Source organism: Saccoglossus kowalevskii, chromosome 2 (assembly GCF_978046115.1).
Source record: "Saccoglossus kowalevskii chromosome 2, keSacKowa6.1, whole genome shotgun sequence".
Classification (NCBI taxonomy): domain Eukaryota; kingdom Metazoa; phylum Hemichordata; class Enteropneusta; family Harrimaniidae; genus Saccoglossus; species Saccoglossus kowalevskii.
The window spans coordinates 36,471,472-36,490,711 of NC_140642.1; the positions used below are offsets into that span (position 1 = coordinate 36,471,472).

At 34.6% G+C, this 19,240-nt stretch overlaps 1 protein-coding gene and 1 pseudogene across 1 annotated transcript in view; one reads left to right on the forward strand and one right to left on the reverse strand.

Moving 5' to 3' along the window:
- Positions 1-2,617, forward strand: part of LOC100375352 (kelch domain-containing protein 3-like) — a 63,775-nt gene extending 61,158 nt beyond the window's left edge. Inside the window, exon 10 of the mRNA XM_002731211.4 lies at positions 1,384-2,617. Coding sequence (XP_002731257.1) covers positions 1,384-1,450 — 67 coding nt within the window. The 3' untranslated portion in view covers positions 1,451-2,617. The remainder of the gene's footprint in view (positions 1-1,383) is intronic.
- Positions 2,618-8,172: 5,555 nt separating this feature from the next.
- On the reverse strand, positions 8,173-8,233 carry LOC144357735 (U6 spliceosomal RNA; annotated as a pseudogene).
- Positions 8,234-19,240: the final 11,007 nt, after the last annotated feature.

Here is a 19,240-nt window from a genome sequence, read left to right on the forward strand (position 1 = left end):
TAGGACACTGCACAGACCTGATAGTTTTTAGGGTAATATCAGTAGATATTAATTACCTAATTTGCATAATTATTTAATTTTCAGCTATTGATATATCAAGTAGTAATTGTCACATTTCAATGAAACTTGGTACATATATGTCATAGGACACTGCACAGACCTGATAGTTTTTAGGGTAATATGAGTACATATTAATTACCTAATTTGCATAATTAATCAATTTTCAGCTTTTGATATTTCAAGTAGCAATCATCACATTTCAATGAAATTTGGTACATAGATGACATAGGACACTGCACAGACCTGATAGGCTTTAGGGTAATATCAGTATATATTAATTACCTAATTTGCATAATTAATTAATTTTCAGCTTTTAATATTTCAAGTAGCAATCATCACATTTCAATGAAATTTGGTACATAGATGACATAGGACACTGCACAGACCTGATAGGCTTTAGGGTAATATCAGTATATATTAATTACCTAATTTGCATAATTAATTAATTTTCAGCTTTTAATATTTCAAGTAGCAATCATCACATTTCAATGAAATTTGGTACATAGATGTCATAGGACACTGCACAGACCTGATAGGTTTTAGGGTAATATCAGTACATATTAATTACCTAATTTGCATAATTAATTAATTTTCAGCTTTTGATATTTCAAGTAGTAATCATCACATTTCAATAAAACTTGGTACATAGATATCATAGGACACTGCACAGACCTGATAGTTTTTAGGGTATCAGTAGATATTAATTACCTAATTTGCATAATTATTTAATTTTCAGCTTTTGATATTTCAAGTAGTAATTGTCACATTCCAATGAGACTTGCTAAGTAGATCTTCTAGGATTATGTAGAGACCTGATTAGTTTTAATTGGATATTAATTACCTAATTTGCATAATGTTCCACTGATATATAAAGAACCACAAATTGGATTTTAATGAAACTTTTAAAGAGAACTATGCAGAAACCCAATTAGTTTTTGGTAAATATTTATGCTTATTAAACACCTAATTAACATAATTAATTAACACTGATATCTCAATTACTGATCATCACATTTGAATAAAATTTGGTACATGAATGCTCTAGGACAATATACAGGCCTGATTAATTTTGGGTTAAAATTTGTTCATATTAATTCTCTAATTAGCATAATAATTCATAATTTTTTTGTTCTGTTCTGTTCATCTTAGTTACCTGATTTACATAATTAGTTTTCAGCTTTTCCATCAATATCTTATGTACAAGTAATTTTGAATTTATTTTTAATGTGTCTTCAATACTCTCAGCACACGGGAGTTCTTTCTAAACTTTCTTTGATTATATTTGCGTCTGTTTTTTGTGTTTAATTTTTGTTCTCATTGCAGGTGGGAAATCACTACCATGACTACCAATACCTCCATTAGTCGTCCAAATGCATCATCACAAGGCTAGATGGTTGTTCAAATCTCTGACAAAAAAACAGTATTATAATCAGTGGATGTGTTTATACCTGTTTTTCTGCTTTCATAAAAAAACATTTGGAGTTGTGCCTGTTTTTTTTACTAATCTTCAGAAGAGACAGTTGTTTCTTAACATAACGACAATTAGACTATTTACAGTGTAAATGATTTACTGTATGCTGTGTTTGTGGAATCCTGGCAGCAAACGCAGACCAAATGATTGTTGTACATGTATTACAATCTATTTAATTCAGACTGAGATATATCTCTCTATTATAGTAATTAACTTTAGTAGAGATTTTTATAAAGTTTTAATTCATCACCATTAGTGATTACAATTACTCACACTACTAATTGCAAATTAAGCCAATTAAATTCATTTTTTTTAGGCTTTGAGATAATTAGTAATCATATTTCAAGAGGAATTTTTGATTACTATAATACTGTATAGACAGATGGAATTCAGTTTTACACTTTGCCCATCCATTTAGTCATTTATGTGTCTAGAATCCAGCAGTTTCCGAAGATTATAAATCATTTTTCTATTTCACACTGTTTTTAAAATGCACCATATTGATAAGATAGATAGAATTCATTTGATACACTATGTAGAGCATGTCTTGTGGTCAGATTGATCACTCCAATTTGCTCACAAATAGTCCCTGGAGAGACAATTATCACTCTCTAATTCATACCAATATGAAGAAATTTTAAAAACATATCTTTCGTGATAACTGCTATTACATTATTCAAGAGAACCATTTTTAGTTCACCAGTCATTTCCAAGGACAAGGTCTACACATAGAAATTGATGATTACAATGTCATTTTGTTTTACACAAACAATACTAGCATAATTTAAACCCTGTTTGCTGAAACTAAAATTTGTAAGGACCTCCTAAAAATGTCTCTGTGAATCCCTGTCGTAAAGACCTCAGTGAAAATGTCACTGTGACAAAATTGTAGATATATACACTATATATATATCACAAATATAACCTTATTATATTTGCGCTATTGTCAGGATATGCACCCATGTAAAGCAGTAAACATAACATTTAACTTTTGTTGGTTGGTTGGTTGGTTGGTTGGTATTATTAGAGATGGACTCATAATGAAGCGAATATGGTAACATTAAAAATACTGAGCTATTGAAATAACATCTTCAACTTTAATGGCTACATTTCAAAACAATTTAAAACAATAATAAAGGGGCTGTTTTTATACTTTTATGAGTATTTATGCCATGCCATTTCAATACTAAGATATATTTGGATATTTTTTTTTTTACACTGTTGTTCATTTACTATAAGTGCACATTGTTACTATTTTGGTGGGTATTGATGTTTTAAGTTTGGGTCACAACATATCTATTTTTAATCTTTATGAGTACAGAATTGTCAGTATTTATTTGCCTTATACCCAATTCACAAGTCATGAACCCAGGGATGAAAGTTTTTTGATGTTGTATATTATTTTTTATGTTCTTTTTGGGTGTGGAGTATTGGGATTAAGATTATTGTTCATATAAAATAAGTACTTCCCATTCCCAGATTCAATACTGGTTTTGTGGTACAAGTCTAACACACTCACTCAATAGTGTGGCTTTACAGATATATATACCCACAGTTTTAGTCGGCTTGCATAGTAATAATATACAACAGTTTACATAGTAAAGAGGTACAACAGTTTACATAGTAAAGAGGTACAACAGTTTATGACTTGCATACTAATGAGGTGCAACAGTTTACATCTTGCATAGTAATTAGGTACAACCGTTTAGGGCTTGCATACTAATGAGGTGCAACTGTTTACATCTTGCATAGTAATTAGGTACAACAGTTTAGGGCTTGCATACTAATGATGTACAACAGTTTACAGCTTGCATAGTAATTAGGTACAACAGTTTAGGGCTTGCATACTAATGAGGTGCAACAGTTTACAGCTTGCATAGTAATAATATACAAAAGAACAGCTTGCATAGTAATGAGGTACAACGGTTTACAGATTGCATACTAATGAGGTACAACAGTTTACAGCCCGTATTGTAATGAGGTACAGTTTACACTTTATTTCTATGCTGGTATGAAAAACAATTCTAATTTGGTAAAACAAGTTGTTCTTTTTAAAGCCACAAAGATTACTTTTTAATGGGTGCATTTCATAATGGAAATTTTGTTTGCATATTCAATCTTATTCTTGATAAATTATAATTTCTAATAATTTGTTTTACATTTATGCAGCTGAATCTGCTTCACATTCTTTTTTTACAATAAATTATAAAATGTGAAATGGAAATTTGTCTTTTTTTTGAGTCTTAGCTGTTAGTGTGTGTATGTGTGTATCTGTTCCACTGATATCTCAAGAACATATGTTGCTTTTGATAAAATTTGATGCATAGATGCTCTTATTTTGGTTTAAATCCATGCATATTAATTACCTATTTTGCAGGATAATTATCTAATTTTAGCTGTTCTGTGACTGTTCCACTGATGTCTAAAGAACCACTCATTGGATTTTGAGGAAACTTGGAACATAGATGCTTTGAACTAATCCATAGACCAGATAGGTTTTGGATCACTATCCATGCATACTTATTATCTAATTTGCTTGATTATTCAAGCTTGTTTTTAGAATTAATCATTAATTATAATGAAACTTGGTACATGTACATATGTACCCTAGAACAATACAGCTAATTAGTTTGCGGTTGAAATCTGTACATACTAATTGCTTAATTGCACAATAATTAACCAATTTTACACCTATATCTCAAAATCCTATTATTGCATTTCAATAAGAACTGACTACATTAAGATTGAAATTTGAGCATACTAATTAGCTAATTTGCATAATCATCACATTTCATTGAAATTAGGCTCAAAGATGCTCTTGTGATAATCCACAGACGTGATTAATTTAATGTAGAAAAAACATGCATATTGATTATTTAATTGCTATTAGCCAATTTCTGATATCTCGAAAAAACAGATTCAAATTGAAGTTGTTGGAGAGGTGCTCTGGAATAAATCAGACTGAAAACCATGTGTAAAAATCAAATTTATTTTCTGTAACTTCAATAATGTGCATCATATTGTTTTTAAGTTGTGTATCTCAAATAGCAGACAAATTTTAGTTGCTAAGCTTCTTGTTGAAAGACTAACCTTAAATTTTGAATTAATTTTTCCTATGTCTCCAATGCTCTAAGCACATGAGTTCTTCCTAAGCTTTTTTTCCTTTTGTAAATGGTGCTGCTGTTGTTGATGTACATGCATGTGTACATATTTCATTGTTACCTCATCCTGGGATGGGTTCTGTTATGAAAGCTGTAGTTGTGAGGTCCCTCTTTGAGCCAAGATCTCTGGAGTGGGGGTAATTTCACCTTATACTGCAACTGATTTCATTTTTGTACAACAAATTTTTAACCATTAATGCAAAATGTCTTTTTATTTCCAGGTATTGTTTTATAAAATATTGGTGTGACACTAAAATGCACAGTTAGGATATAGTTTGAACTAATTCAAATGGATCGATGTTTTTTAAATTTTGATTGATTTTCACATTAGTTGAAAGACATTTATTGAAGATGAACAATATCACTAACCAATCTGATGGTTATTTTAAACTGCATAAGCTTTAATGGTTTAACTATGTTTTTATATTAAAGTAGTGAAGTCATCACCTGCACATGTGGTAAATGGTCATAACGTGTCGTTTGCAAACAAGCATCTACCCATGAGCCTTTGCAATTTTAGCATACGTCAATTCCGCGTGTGCAGGTGATGATGCCTCCGATTTAAGCATTAATTAAACATTGAACAGAACCGTTTCCAAATTTGTTATTCAAAACTGTAAAATACATGTACATGTACCAATTATAATGTTTCACTTTTGCAATATTCCCGCAAATTATTTTCAGTGCAAACATAAACATTGTCATCTATTTATTTATTTGTTGCTACCCTTTCACATCAGGGGTGCACTAATAAGTAATTAGGAGCTGCAATAAAATTATTTGAAAAAGCACATACTATATAAAGAAAAAAGAAGCAGACAATTTAAAACTTAAAGGAAGTACGAAAAATTAAACTTTTAAACTTAAAGTAAATACAGGAAATAAATCTAATCTACATAATCTTTTCTATAATCCACGGCATCAATAAGAAATCTTTTCACAACTCTATTAATTTCTTCAGATATCTCATAATTGTAATGCTGAGTGCTATCACTAAAAGAAAACGTAATACAGCTTTTTCCTTTGTAATATCTTCGTAAAGATTTGCTTCACCATTTTTACATAGGATATGACTAATATTTTCCATCATATTATTCCTATGTACTTTGTAGCTTTCACATTCACAAAGTGTTCTAGAGTTTCATCACCTTTCTTGCAGCATGGACATGTACAATCACTATTGACATTTGCCCACTTTCTTTTCTCATACACAAGGCCTAGAGTGTATGACCTTGCTTTGAATTTAAGCTGGGCACCTTTATAATTTTCAACTGATTTTAAATATTTTTCACAATGCTTGATCCCAGTTTTAAGTTTCATGTAGTGGATCAGACTTGATTTGTTTGCTATGTTTTTTCTCCACTTATCTTCATCAAATTTTTCCAGAGCTTTTAGCTCCGCTGTTGACTTTGACGAGCGGAGCTTATCATATGAGTGATTGTCCATCGGCGTCCTGCATTGTTCGTGTCAACTTTTTACTTTTTAGCTCCGCTGTCGACTTTGTCGAGCGGAGCTTATCATATGAGTGATTGTCCGTCGTCGTCAGTCGTCGTCGTCCGTGTCAATGTTTTACTTTTTCGACTTCTTCTTGAAAACTACATGTACAAGCCTGAAGCTTTGATACTTGGTGTACATGTACCTTGGGTAGACCTCTCTTAGGTTTGTTCATTTTATGTTGATATCTTCAATTCTCTAATTTTGGTGAATATTTTTGTCATTTTTGGTAAAAAGTGATATTTTCGACTTCTTGTTAAAAACCGCTAGTGCAATTGCTTTGATATTACATATATAGGTACTACATGTGGACCTCTCTCAGATTTGTTCATTTTGTAATGATATCTTTAATTCTCTAATTTTGGTGAACATTTTTGTCATTTTTGGTAAAAAGTGATATTTTCGACTTCTTGTTAAAAACTGCAAGTCCAGTTGCTTTGATACTACATATATAGGTACTACATGTGGACCTCTCTCAGATTTGTTCATTTCGTGATGATATCTTCAATTCTCTAATTTTGGTGAATATTTTTGTCATTTTTGGTAAAAAGTGATATTTTCTACTTCTTGTTGAAAAACGCAAGTCCGATTGCTTTGATATTACATATATAGGTACTACATGTGGACCTCTCTCAGATTTGTTCATTTTGTGATGATATCTTCAATTCTCTAATTTTGGTGAATATTTTTGTAATTTTTGGTAAAAAGTGATATTTTCGACTTATTGTTAAAAACCAACAGTTCAATTGCTTTGATATTACATATATAGATACTACATGTAGACCTTTCTCAGATTTGTTCATTTTGTGATGATATCTTCAATTTTCTAATTTTGGTGAATATTTTTGTCATTTTTGGTAAAAAGTGATATTTTCGACTTCTTGTTGAAAACTGTAAGTCCGATTGCTTTGATATTACATATATAGGTACTACATGTGGACCTCTCTCAGATTTGTTCATTTTGTGATGATATCTTCAATTCTCTAATTTTGGTGAATATTTTTGTAATTTTTGGTAAAAAGTGATATTTTCGACTTCTTGTTAAAAACCAAAAGTTCAATTGCTTTGATATTACATATATAGATACTACATGTAGACCTTTCTCAGATTTGTTCATTTCGTGATGATATCTTCAATTCTCTAATTTTGGTGAATATTTTTGTCATTTTTGGTAGAAAGATATATTTTTGACTTCTTGTTAAAAACTGTAGTAAGTCTGATTGCTTTGATACTATTCATATTGTTCATTTTCTAATGATGTCTTCAGTTCTTTAATTGAAATGTGCATTGCTAACAGCGGAGCTATCTCAGCCGATATGCTGCTTGTTCGACTTCTTATTGGAAACTACAAGTCTGAATGCTTTGATACTTAGTGTATATGTACTTTAGGTAGACCTCTCTTAGATTAGTTCATTTCATGATAATATCTTCAATTCTCTAATTTTGGTGAATATTTTTGTCATTTTTGGTAAAAAGTGACATTTTCAACTTCTTGCTAAAAACTGCAAGTCCGATTGCTTCAATATTACATATATAGTTACTACATGTGGACCTCCCCCAGATTTGTTCATTTCATGATGATATCTTCAATTCTCTAATTTTGATGAATATTTTTGTTATTTTTCGTAAAAAGTGATATTTTCGACTTCTTGTTAAAAACCGCAAGTCCGATTGCTTTGATATTACATATATAAGTACTACATGTGGACCTCTCTCAGATTTGTTCATTTCGTGATGATATCTTCAATTCTCTAATTTTGATGTTCATTTTTGTCATTTTTGATAAAAAGTAATATTTTCGAATTCTTGTTGAAAACAGCAAGTCCGATTGCTATGATACTATACATACTGTTCATTTTCTAATGATGTCTTCAGTTCTTTAATTGAAATGTGCAGTGCTAACAGCGGAGCTATCTCAGCCGACAGGCTGCTTGTTTAATATTCTGCTGACAAAATGTACAACTTGATGTTCATCTAGATCTACAAAATAATGTGGAACGCTTCATGAATTTGCGTGTCATCCTTAGGCAGGGGCCATGCAAATCTATGCAATCACTGCTCAACATGTACAGTGTATGTGTTAATGGTGAAACAAAATAATATTAGCAGAAGTGGAAGTCCATTTATTTGCATACAGGCATAAACTATAAAATTCGCCAATGTAATAAAAGGTGAAACCCAGAGATTAAAATCGCCTGTAAGGCATTGCAGGTGACTGGTAGATTTTTTTTAAAATAAACTGCTGTGTTGCAGAAACAAAATGATGGCACAATCAAGAACAACACAAATGTACAGATAAAACACAGCAACAACTTGTACTGTACAGACTCTTCAAGTGACCTCCATGATTTAAAATGTCTGACCTTTGCCATCACCCCATTTTGAAGAGGGGTTCACTGTTAAAACAAGCCGTGCATTTTATATGCCGGAAATAGTGAAGTAGAGTTTATTGACTTAGCCTGGGGTCATTCTTAGAACACGTGATGCATTGAACACATAATTTGAAGAGGTGTACACTACATACTAAGTTAAACTGCAGACTTTACAGAGGACCGTTAGATGCCCTGCAATGCATAGCACACACATAGTGGGTTTACAGTGGACCATTAGATGCCCTGCAATGCATAGCACCCACATAGTGGGTTCACAGTGGACCATTAGATGCCCTGCAATGCATAGCACACACATAGTGGGTTTACAGTGGACCGTTAGATGCCCTGCAATGTATAGCACACACATAGTGGGTATACAGTGAACCGTTAGATGCCCTGCAATGCATAGCACACACATAATGGGTTTACAGTGGACCGTTAGATGCCCTGCAATGTATAGCACACACATAGTGGGTTTACAGTGGACCGTTAGATGCCCTGCAATGCATAGCACACACATAGTGGGTTTACAGTGGACCGTTAGATGCCCTGCAATGCATAGCACCCACATAGTGGGTTCACAGTGGACCATTAGATGCCCTGCAATGCATAGCACACACATAGTGGGTTTACAGTGGACCGTTAGATGCCCTGCAATACATAGCACACACATAGTGGGTTTACAGTGGACCGTTAGATGCCCTGCAATGCATAGCACACACATAATGGGTTTATACAGTGGACCGTTAGATGCCCTGCAATGCATAGCACACACATAGTGAGTTTACAGTGAACCGTTAGATGCCCTGCAATGCATAGCACACACATAGTGGGTTTATAGTGGACCATTAGATGCCCTGCAATGCATAGCACACACATAGTAGGTTTACAGTGCACCGTTATATGCCCTGCAATGCATAGCACACATATAGTGGGTTTACAGTGGACCGTTAGATGCCCTGCAATGCATAGCACACACATAATGGGTTTATACAGTGGACCGTTAGATGCCCTGCAATGCATAGCACACACACAGTGGGTTTATAGTGGACTGTTAGATGCCCTGCAATGCATAGCACACACATAGTGGGTTTACAGTGGGCCGTTAGATGCCCTGCAATGCATAGCACACACATAATGGGTTTATAATGGACCGTTAGATGCCCTGCAAGGCATATCACACACGTAGTGGGTTTACAGTGGACCATTAGATGCCCTGCAATGCATAGCACACACATAGTGGGTTTACAGTGGACCGTTAGATGCCCTGCAATGCATACCACACACATAGTGGGTTTACAGTGAACCGTTAGATGCCCTGCAATGCATAGCACACACATAGTGGGTTTACAGTGGACCGTTAGATGCCCTGCAATGCATAGCACACACATAATGGGTTTATACAGTGGACCGTTAGATGCCCTGCAATGCATAGCACACACACAGTGGGTTTATAGTGGACTGTTAGATGCCCTGCAATGCATAGAACACACATAGTGGGTTTACAGTGGACCATTAGATGCTCTGCAATGCATAGCACACACATAGTGGGTTTACAGTGGACCATTAGATGCTCTGCAATGCATAGCACACACATAGTGGGTTAACAGTGGACCGTTAGATGCCCTGCAATGCATAGCACACACATAGTGGGTATACAGTGGACCGTTAGATGCCCTGCAATGCATAGCACACACACAGTGGGTTTACAGTGGACCGTTAGATGCCCTGCAATGCATAGCACACACATAATGGGTTTACAGTGGACCATTAGATGCCCTGCAATGCATAGCACCCACATAGTGGGTTTACAGTGAACCGTTAGATGCCCTGCAATGCATAGCACACACATAGTGGATTTATAGTGGACCATTAGATGCCCTGCAATGCATAGCACACACATAGTGGGTTTACAGTGGACCGTTAAATGTCCTGCAATGCATAGCACACATATAGTGGGTTTACAGCGGACCGTTAGATGCTCTGCAAGGCATTGCACACACATAATGGGTTTACAGTGGACCATTAGATGCCCTGCAATGCATAGCACCCACATAGTGGGTTTACAGTGAACCGTTAGATGCCCTGCAATGCATAGCACACACATAGTGGATTTATAGTGGATCATTAGATGCCCTGCAATGCATAGCACACACATAATGGGTTTACAGTGGACCATTAGATGCCCTGCAATGCATAGCACCCACATAGTGGGTTTACAGTGGACCGTTAGATGCCCTGCAATGCATAGCACACACATAGTGGGTTTACAGTGGACCGTTAGATGCCCTGCAATGCATAGCACACACATAGTGGGTTTACAGTGGACCGTTAGATGCCCTGCAATGCATAGCACACACATAATGGGTTTACAGTGGACCGTTAGATGCCCTGCAATGCATAGCACACACATAGTGGGTTTACAGTGGACCGTTAGATGCCCTGCAATGCATAGCACACACATAATGGGTTTATACAGTGGACCGTTAGATGCCCTGCAATGCATAGCACACACATAGTGAGTTTATACAGTGAACCGTTAGATGCCCTGCAATGCATAGCACACACATAATGGGTTTATACAGTGAACCGTTAGATGCCCTGCAATGCATAGCACACACATAGTGGGTTTATAGTGGACCATTAGATGCCCTGCAATGCATAGCACACACATAGTAGGTTTACAGTGCACCGTTATATGCCCTGCAATGCATAGCACACACATAGTGGGTTTACAGTGGACCGTTAGATGCCCTGCAATGCATAGCACACACATAATGGGTTTATACAGTGGACCATTAGATGCCCTGCAATGCATAGCACACACACAGTGGGTTTATAGTGGACTGTTAGATGCCCTGCAATGCATAGCACACACATAGTGGGTTTACAGTGGACTGTTAGACGCCCTGCAATACATAGCACACACATATTGGGTTTACAGTGGACTGTTAGATGTCTGCAGGGCATATCACACACGTAGTGGGTTTACAGTGGACCGTTAGATGCCCTGCAATGCATAGCACACACATATTGGGTTTACAGTGGACTGTTAGATGTCTGCAGGGCATATCACACACGTAGTGGGTTTACAGTGGACCGTTAGATGCCCTGCAATGCATAGCACACACATAATAGGTTTACAGTGAACCGTTAGATGCCCTGCAATGCATAGCACACACATAGTGGGTTTATAGTGGACTGTTAGACGCCCTGCAATGCATAGCACACACATATTGGGTTTACAGTGGACTGTTAGATGTCAGCAGGGCATATCACACACGTAGTGGGTTTACAGTGGACCGTTAGATGCCCTGCAATGCATAGCACACACATATTGGGTTTACAGTGGACTGTTAGATGTCTGCAGGGCATATCACACACGTAGTGGGTTTACAGTGGACCGTTAGATGCCCTGCAAGGCATATCACACACATAGTGGGTTTATTGTGATGCTCTATACTTGATAAAATAACTAGAACCTGTCTTGGTCGTTGACAGTTTGTATGGGAACAAGATGTTGAACTTGATTGTAATAGTCAAATGAGAATTTTACTTATGCTACCCCTCTCTCTGTTTGTCCTTTTTTATTCACTGATACAAATACTGTACGAGACTATAACAGTAGTCAGAATCACTATCTCATTTCGGTACATGAAGTCTTACAAGGTCCCACGTGAAAGTAACAACACTTAATAGTAGCTGATGGAAATACTTGCTGCGCTGGAAGAAAAAATCTCTTTTATCCGTTAATTGGTTACTCTCTTGTGTGCAAACTCAATTCCAGGCTGTGTTGGCGCTTGTTGTCAACTGATGTCTGACTTGTATTTAGTAAAATATGTAATAGGCCAAATACAACAAGTAATGAATGACGGATCACCATTCGTATATGGTTTATTTTGCTAATATACTACTCGGATTGTACACTGATCAAAACTGCCAATGTTTAAATAAACACAATTATTCCTTCCATGTGGTGTGACCTTTATGCCTTGTTGTGTGCACTTGTATAATTCACGAACTTATATCGTGAGGCGTGGAATTATAAGGGACATGCAGGCAATATCATTATTAGAGTTGATGCAGTGATAAAGGAAGTCAATAAATGATTTTTATTAGCCGTACTTTATCAGTCTATGTACTATGATATGTATTCGTGTTTTGATTTAAAACATGAAACCACAGTCACGATGTTCAATAATTGAAGGCATTTAACGCTGGACGGTTTCAGAATCACTCCCAGTGCGACATTGTTTGGATACTTTCTTTTATTCTGCTTTGTGTATGGTTATGAATCAATTCAGTGTAATTGACAACGTCCATACGTGGGCAGCACAAAATGTACAAGCATTAACGGTATGAGGCATCAATCAGGCACACAACTTTGGAATAAAAACACATAATAGCAGGCATGTAACGCTTTGTATATAATATGTACATTTATGCTGGCCTGAAAATGAGTTTTTGCCCGAGAATCTTGTCGGAAAATACAATTGCGGCAATATCCCTCGGTTTGGATTTCGTGACTTTGAAAGCGTTCAAAAAAAAAAACCGTGACTTTCGAGATACATCTTGAACATGATACAAAATACAGATGAGCAACGTTTCGAAGTAATTAAAGATGATAACACAACAGCCCATAGACCGCAGACTAAGACCAATGTACATATACAGAAGGATACGAAGTTACGAAGGGTCATCTTGTAGTTTCTCTCAAGTTTGAGTAACAGTTATGACGTCACCTAATTGAATGGTAGTATAATCATTAGTGGCCCAGTGACAATATACATATCTTTTACCACACGTAATTTCCCTGGGGAGAATCTAAAAGAAAGTATTGTATTCATTTCTATAAAAACATTGCTCTTTGCGAATTTCTTCGATATTCCCTTTGAATTAATCACTCCCACGTAAAAACAAGTGAACATGAATATGTACACAATGATGAAGCTAATTGCATGCGAAGATGATAAGCAATTTCTTGACAACTAAACCAAGCTCAATGTAAATAAATATTTGTTGTATGCTGGAAAAATATTAAATTTGTATACAGTTCACCCGATTACGTATGTCACGTATACAACAGCACGCGCCCTAGTTTATTTCAGTGTACTGGTATTTTTTTATTCTGTCACATAACACTCTTTTTTTATTTGGCCTTTTTGAAAATAAAATGTCATAGCCCTTTTATCATTTCCAGAGAAGTATAATTATTATAATACAGTACATATGACAGTTATACAATTTTTGAACATGCACATAATTTTCTTTAATATTGCATCTTAATAACACATAAAATAAACGTTATTTTTGCTACCATACATATTTATCCGTTTGAAAAAAGGAAACAAAACGTCAGTGCGCTTGCGCTTTGAATTACCTGTACGTACAAGTAAATCAAATTTTTAATTTTACGATAAATCTTACAATATTATCCCGACAATGTGGTTTTATGAGTGGGTGTTATATGCCAACTGAGTATACGTAATAGTTTTAAACTCCTAGTTAATAGTTGTTGTGATTAAGATGACATCCGGTGATTTTATAATCGTAGCAGCTAATCTAAATACACAGTGCGCTAATCTAATACAACAAGCCCAAAGTTGACCCAAGATGACCTCGCTGCAATTTAATATGGGATAATTGTTTTTTTCTTAGAATTTGATCAGACAAACTCACAGGTTCAAGGTGGAGCTATATCGGTCGATTTTATGGATTTCCACCTACTACATTATCATATTTGAAACTGAGCAAGAGAATTGGTGATATCGAACCGTTGATATTAACATGCATCCGTCACATCTATTAGTATGACCATGACATTCTGACTATTAAATGCGCACACATGATAGCTTTGATGAATTTAATATGCATGTTGGAGATATAAAGGAACGATATATCAGTTCCAATATTGGAATTAAAATGTATTAATACATTTTTAATAGGTTTATATTTTCAGTTTTAAGATTTGCTTTGAATAAAAGATGCATGCTTGGGCTGCTACTCTGAATTTCAGTTGAATTTCTAAGGAATGGATACCATGACCGAGTTTCCGCATCACTAAACATCTATTATTGCTGTTGAGTTGTTTCAAATCAAAGATATATATATATATATATATATATATATATATATATATATATATATATATATATATATATATATATATATATAACCTTGGGGGTAGGTATTATGTATACTACTATCATGTATGTTACTATCATGTATGTTACTATCATCATGTATGTTACTATCATGTATGTTACTATCATGTATATTACTATCATGATACTACTGTCATGTATGTTACTATCATGTATGTTGCTGTCATGTATGCTACTGTCATGTATGTTACTATCATGTATATTACTATCTATGTTACTATTATGTATATTACTATCATGTATACTACTATCATGTATGTTACTATCATGTATGTTGCTGTCATGTATGCTACTGTCATGTATGTTACTATAATTTATATTACTATCATGTATGTTACTATCATGTATACTACTATCATGTATACTACTATCATGTATGTTACTATCATGTATGTTGCTGTCATGTATGCTACTATCATGTACGCTACTATCATGTATATTACTATCATGTATACTACTATCATGTAAACGACTATGATGTATGTTGCTGTCATGTATACTACTATCGTGTATGTTAATACAACGTATGTTACTATCATGCACACTACTATCATGTATGCTACTATCTTGTATGTTACTATCATGTATGCCACTGTCATGTATGTTACTATCATGTATGCTACCATCATGTATGCTACTATCATGTGTGTTACTATCATGTATGTTGCTGTCATGTATGCTACTATCATGTACGCTACTATCATGTATACTACTATCATGTATACTACTATCATGTATGCTACTATCGTGTAATTAATACAACGTATGTTACTATCATGTACACTACTATCATGTATGCTACTGTCTTGTATGTTACTATCGAGTATGCTACTATTATGTATTCTAGTACCACGTATTCTACTATCATGCATGCTACTATCTTGTACGTTACTATCATGCATGCTACTATCTTGTATGTTACTATCATGTATGCTACTATCATGTATGTTACTATCATGTATACTACTATCATGTATGTTACTATCATGTATGTTGCTGTCATGTATGATACTGTCATGTATGTTACTATCATGTATATTACTATCATATATGTTACTATTATGTATATTACTATCATGTATACTACTATCATGTATGTTACTATCATGTATACTACTATCATGTATGTTACTATCATGTATGTTGCTGTCATGTATGTTGCTGTCATGTATGCTACTGTCATGTATGCTACTGTTATGTATGTTACTATAATTTATATTACTATCATGTATTTTACTATCATGTATACTACTATCATGTATACTACTATCATGTATGTTACTATCATGTATGTTGCTGTCATGTATGTTGCTGTCATGTATGCTACTGTCATGTATGTTACTATAATTTATATTACTATCATGTATGTTACTATCATGTATACTACTATCATGTATACTACTATCATGTATGTTACTATCATGTATGTTGCTGTCATGTATGCTACTATCATGTACGCTACTATCATGTATATTACTATCATGTATACTACTATCATGTAAACGACTATGATGTATGTTGCTGTCATGTATACTACTATCATGTATACTACTATCATGTATGCTACTATCGTGTAATTAATACAACGTATGTTACTATCATGTACACTACTATCATGTATGCTACTATCTTGTATGTTACTATCGAGTATGCTACTATTATGTATTCTAGTATCACGTATTCTGCTATCATGCATGCTACTATCTAGTATGTTACTATCATGCATGCTACTGTATTGTATGTTACTATCATGTATGCTACTATCATGTATGTTACTATCATGTATGCCACTGTCATGTATGTTACTATCATGTATGTTACTATCATGTATGTTATTATCATGTTCGCTACTATCATGTATGTTACAGTCATGTATGCTACTGTCATGTATGTCACTATTATGTGTGTTAGTATCATGTATATTACTATCATGTATGTTACTATCATGTATATTTATATATTATCATGTTCGCTACTATCATGTATGCTTCTGTCGTGCATGCTACTATCATGTATGTTACTGTCATGTATATTACTATCATGTGTGTTACTATAATGTATGTTAATATCATGTACGCTACTATCATGTATGCTACTGTCATGTATGTTGCTGTCATGTATGCCACTATCATGTATGTTACTGTCGTGTATGTTACTATCATGTATGCTACTGTCATGTATGCTACCATCATGCATGCTACTATCATGTATGTTACTGTCGTGTATGTTACTATCATGTATGTTACTATTATGTATGTCACTGTCGTGTATGTTACTATCATGTATACTACTATTACTATGTATGCTATTATCGTGTACACTGCTGTCATGTAGTTCCTTACTATTATGTACACTATCATCGTCTACTGTCTTGTTTTGAAGACGATAAATTGAGATGTGAAGTTCGAAATCGAAAAGTTGAGTTACATATTGTCACATGTGAGTATTTTCCACCGACTTGAAATGCAGCGAACTTGAAATAAAATGAACTTTGCCATAGTGTTGTGAATTATTACAATGTATGTGAGTGGATGGGGGTATATCAGTCACATACACCAATATATACTACTAAATATTGAGCAAATTACTATATCTTTTCTTATTTTGTAAAACATTGTTTATAATATATCGATTATGATGAAGCAGACAATTATGTCATGTGTGTCTTGATGTCGTGCCGTAATATAGACGCGGTATTGTCGTGGTGGTCTATTTTGGTGTATTTACCTTCTGGCAGAGTTGTTACATTACTTTAAAACAATTCAATCTTGGTAATCACGTGTAATACAAAATCTGTGTCGTGTGTTGTGGATAAGTCATAGTGATGGCAACGCTTTGCCATGATCAGTCATAATGCGATTGATTGAGCGTGAAGTGCGTTTTCAGAGTACACAGAGTGTTTACTATTTTTTCTGTAGCAACGAATTGCGGGGCAATGTTGACATTATATTTATATTGTTGAAAATTAATTCACATTGCACATTTCCTGCATAATAAAAAACCCGGTTCATAAGTAATTTTGTTCGCTCGTATTGCTACACTACTAGTATTCCAGCTTACCCTGGGATAATTGAGTCTTGTATATTCAGTATTTCACGTGAAGGTGTGTGGTCCATTTGACAGTTTCTGGTTGCTGTATTATTTATTTTTAATGACCTCTAACCGCGTAATGGGACATTAAGTACTATCGGACCTTCGTCGTAGATATGAAATCGATGGCTATCTAGAATACAGGGTGTGTGAATTTTTTGTTGAGATGAACTCCTGCATCAAACTGAAGTCGTGATATTCACTGTTTTTTCTTCAGTTTATTTTATCAACTGGAAAAAAATATGTTTTTTTTTTAATTTTTAAAGTTCAAGTTGGTCCGATTTATAGTTAATTGCAGTATGGATTGTGTACTGCGTCTTAGTTTTTTTGAATAGGTGTTTTGCAAATTATATGTAACGTTCCCAATTCGTTATACCTCTGGGGATGGTTAGTGGTCGTCTCAATATATGATTGCCGTTTACCGTCAATGTACCGTTCATTACCTTTAAGTACAATTATATAAACATGATTAAAGACATGGCATATACGCTGCAGATCACCGCGTGATGTCACAGTCCCAGACGTATACGGTGACACTGAGATTAATTCCTACGTAGTTATGACGAAATCGTCAATTGTATGAAGACGTAGCCTATGCATTGTAGGGTATATCTGATGTCCATTCATAGTTAATACGCATGTCCCGGAGCTACCTGTGTCACATATGTATCACAAAGCAAGACACACTTTAGTCAGTCTCCGTCTTGCTAAAGCTTACAGTTCGATTCACGCTGTGACGTAGAGAAACGTACACAATGAAATAAAAAACGCACCATACTTATATCAAGTCTTTGTAGAGAAATAAATGTGAATACAAGAATTCCAGTTGTACTAGTTAAAAACAACAAGCTATGTTTTGTACAAAATGGAGAATGCTCTGAATAAACAAGTGTTTAGTTTCTATTTTGTTATTAATATAATAATTTATTTATTTACTTTCATATACGCACACGCTCCCACCTAAATATAATAATCGATATAGATCGACGACGCCTACGAATAAAAACGATACACCCACGACTGCCAGCAAGACAATAACACATGTGCACTGATTACAGTGAATGTGTTCTCAATTCTTACTGACAGCTTTCCTGCAGGACCAATTCATCGATTTTTTTCCAGTTCTCCAGTTACACGCAACGTGGTAGGTAGCGGAAATTACCACTTTGCTGTCTAACACTCTGAAATATGTATCATAACAAACATGTTATTATATATACAAACAGTAAACTGCATTAACATGTCACCAGCTCTAGGTAAATAGGAATTTCCGTCATTTTATCAAATTATAGCAAATTACCACGTGATCGCTACATCCGGGTTACGAGGCGATCAATTCACCCATCCTCTGAACATACTAGACATAGACAGCTTGGATTCTCGTCGATAGTTTGACGGAATATCGTTATATCCACGGAATGTTCTCTG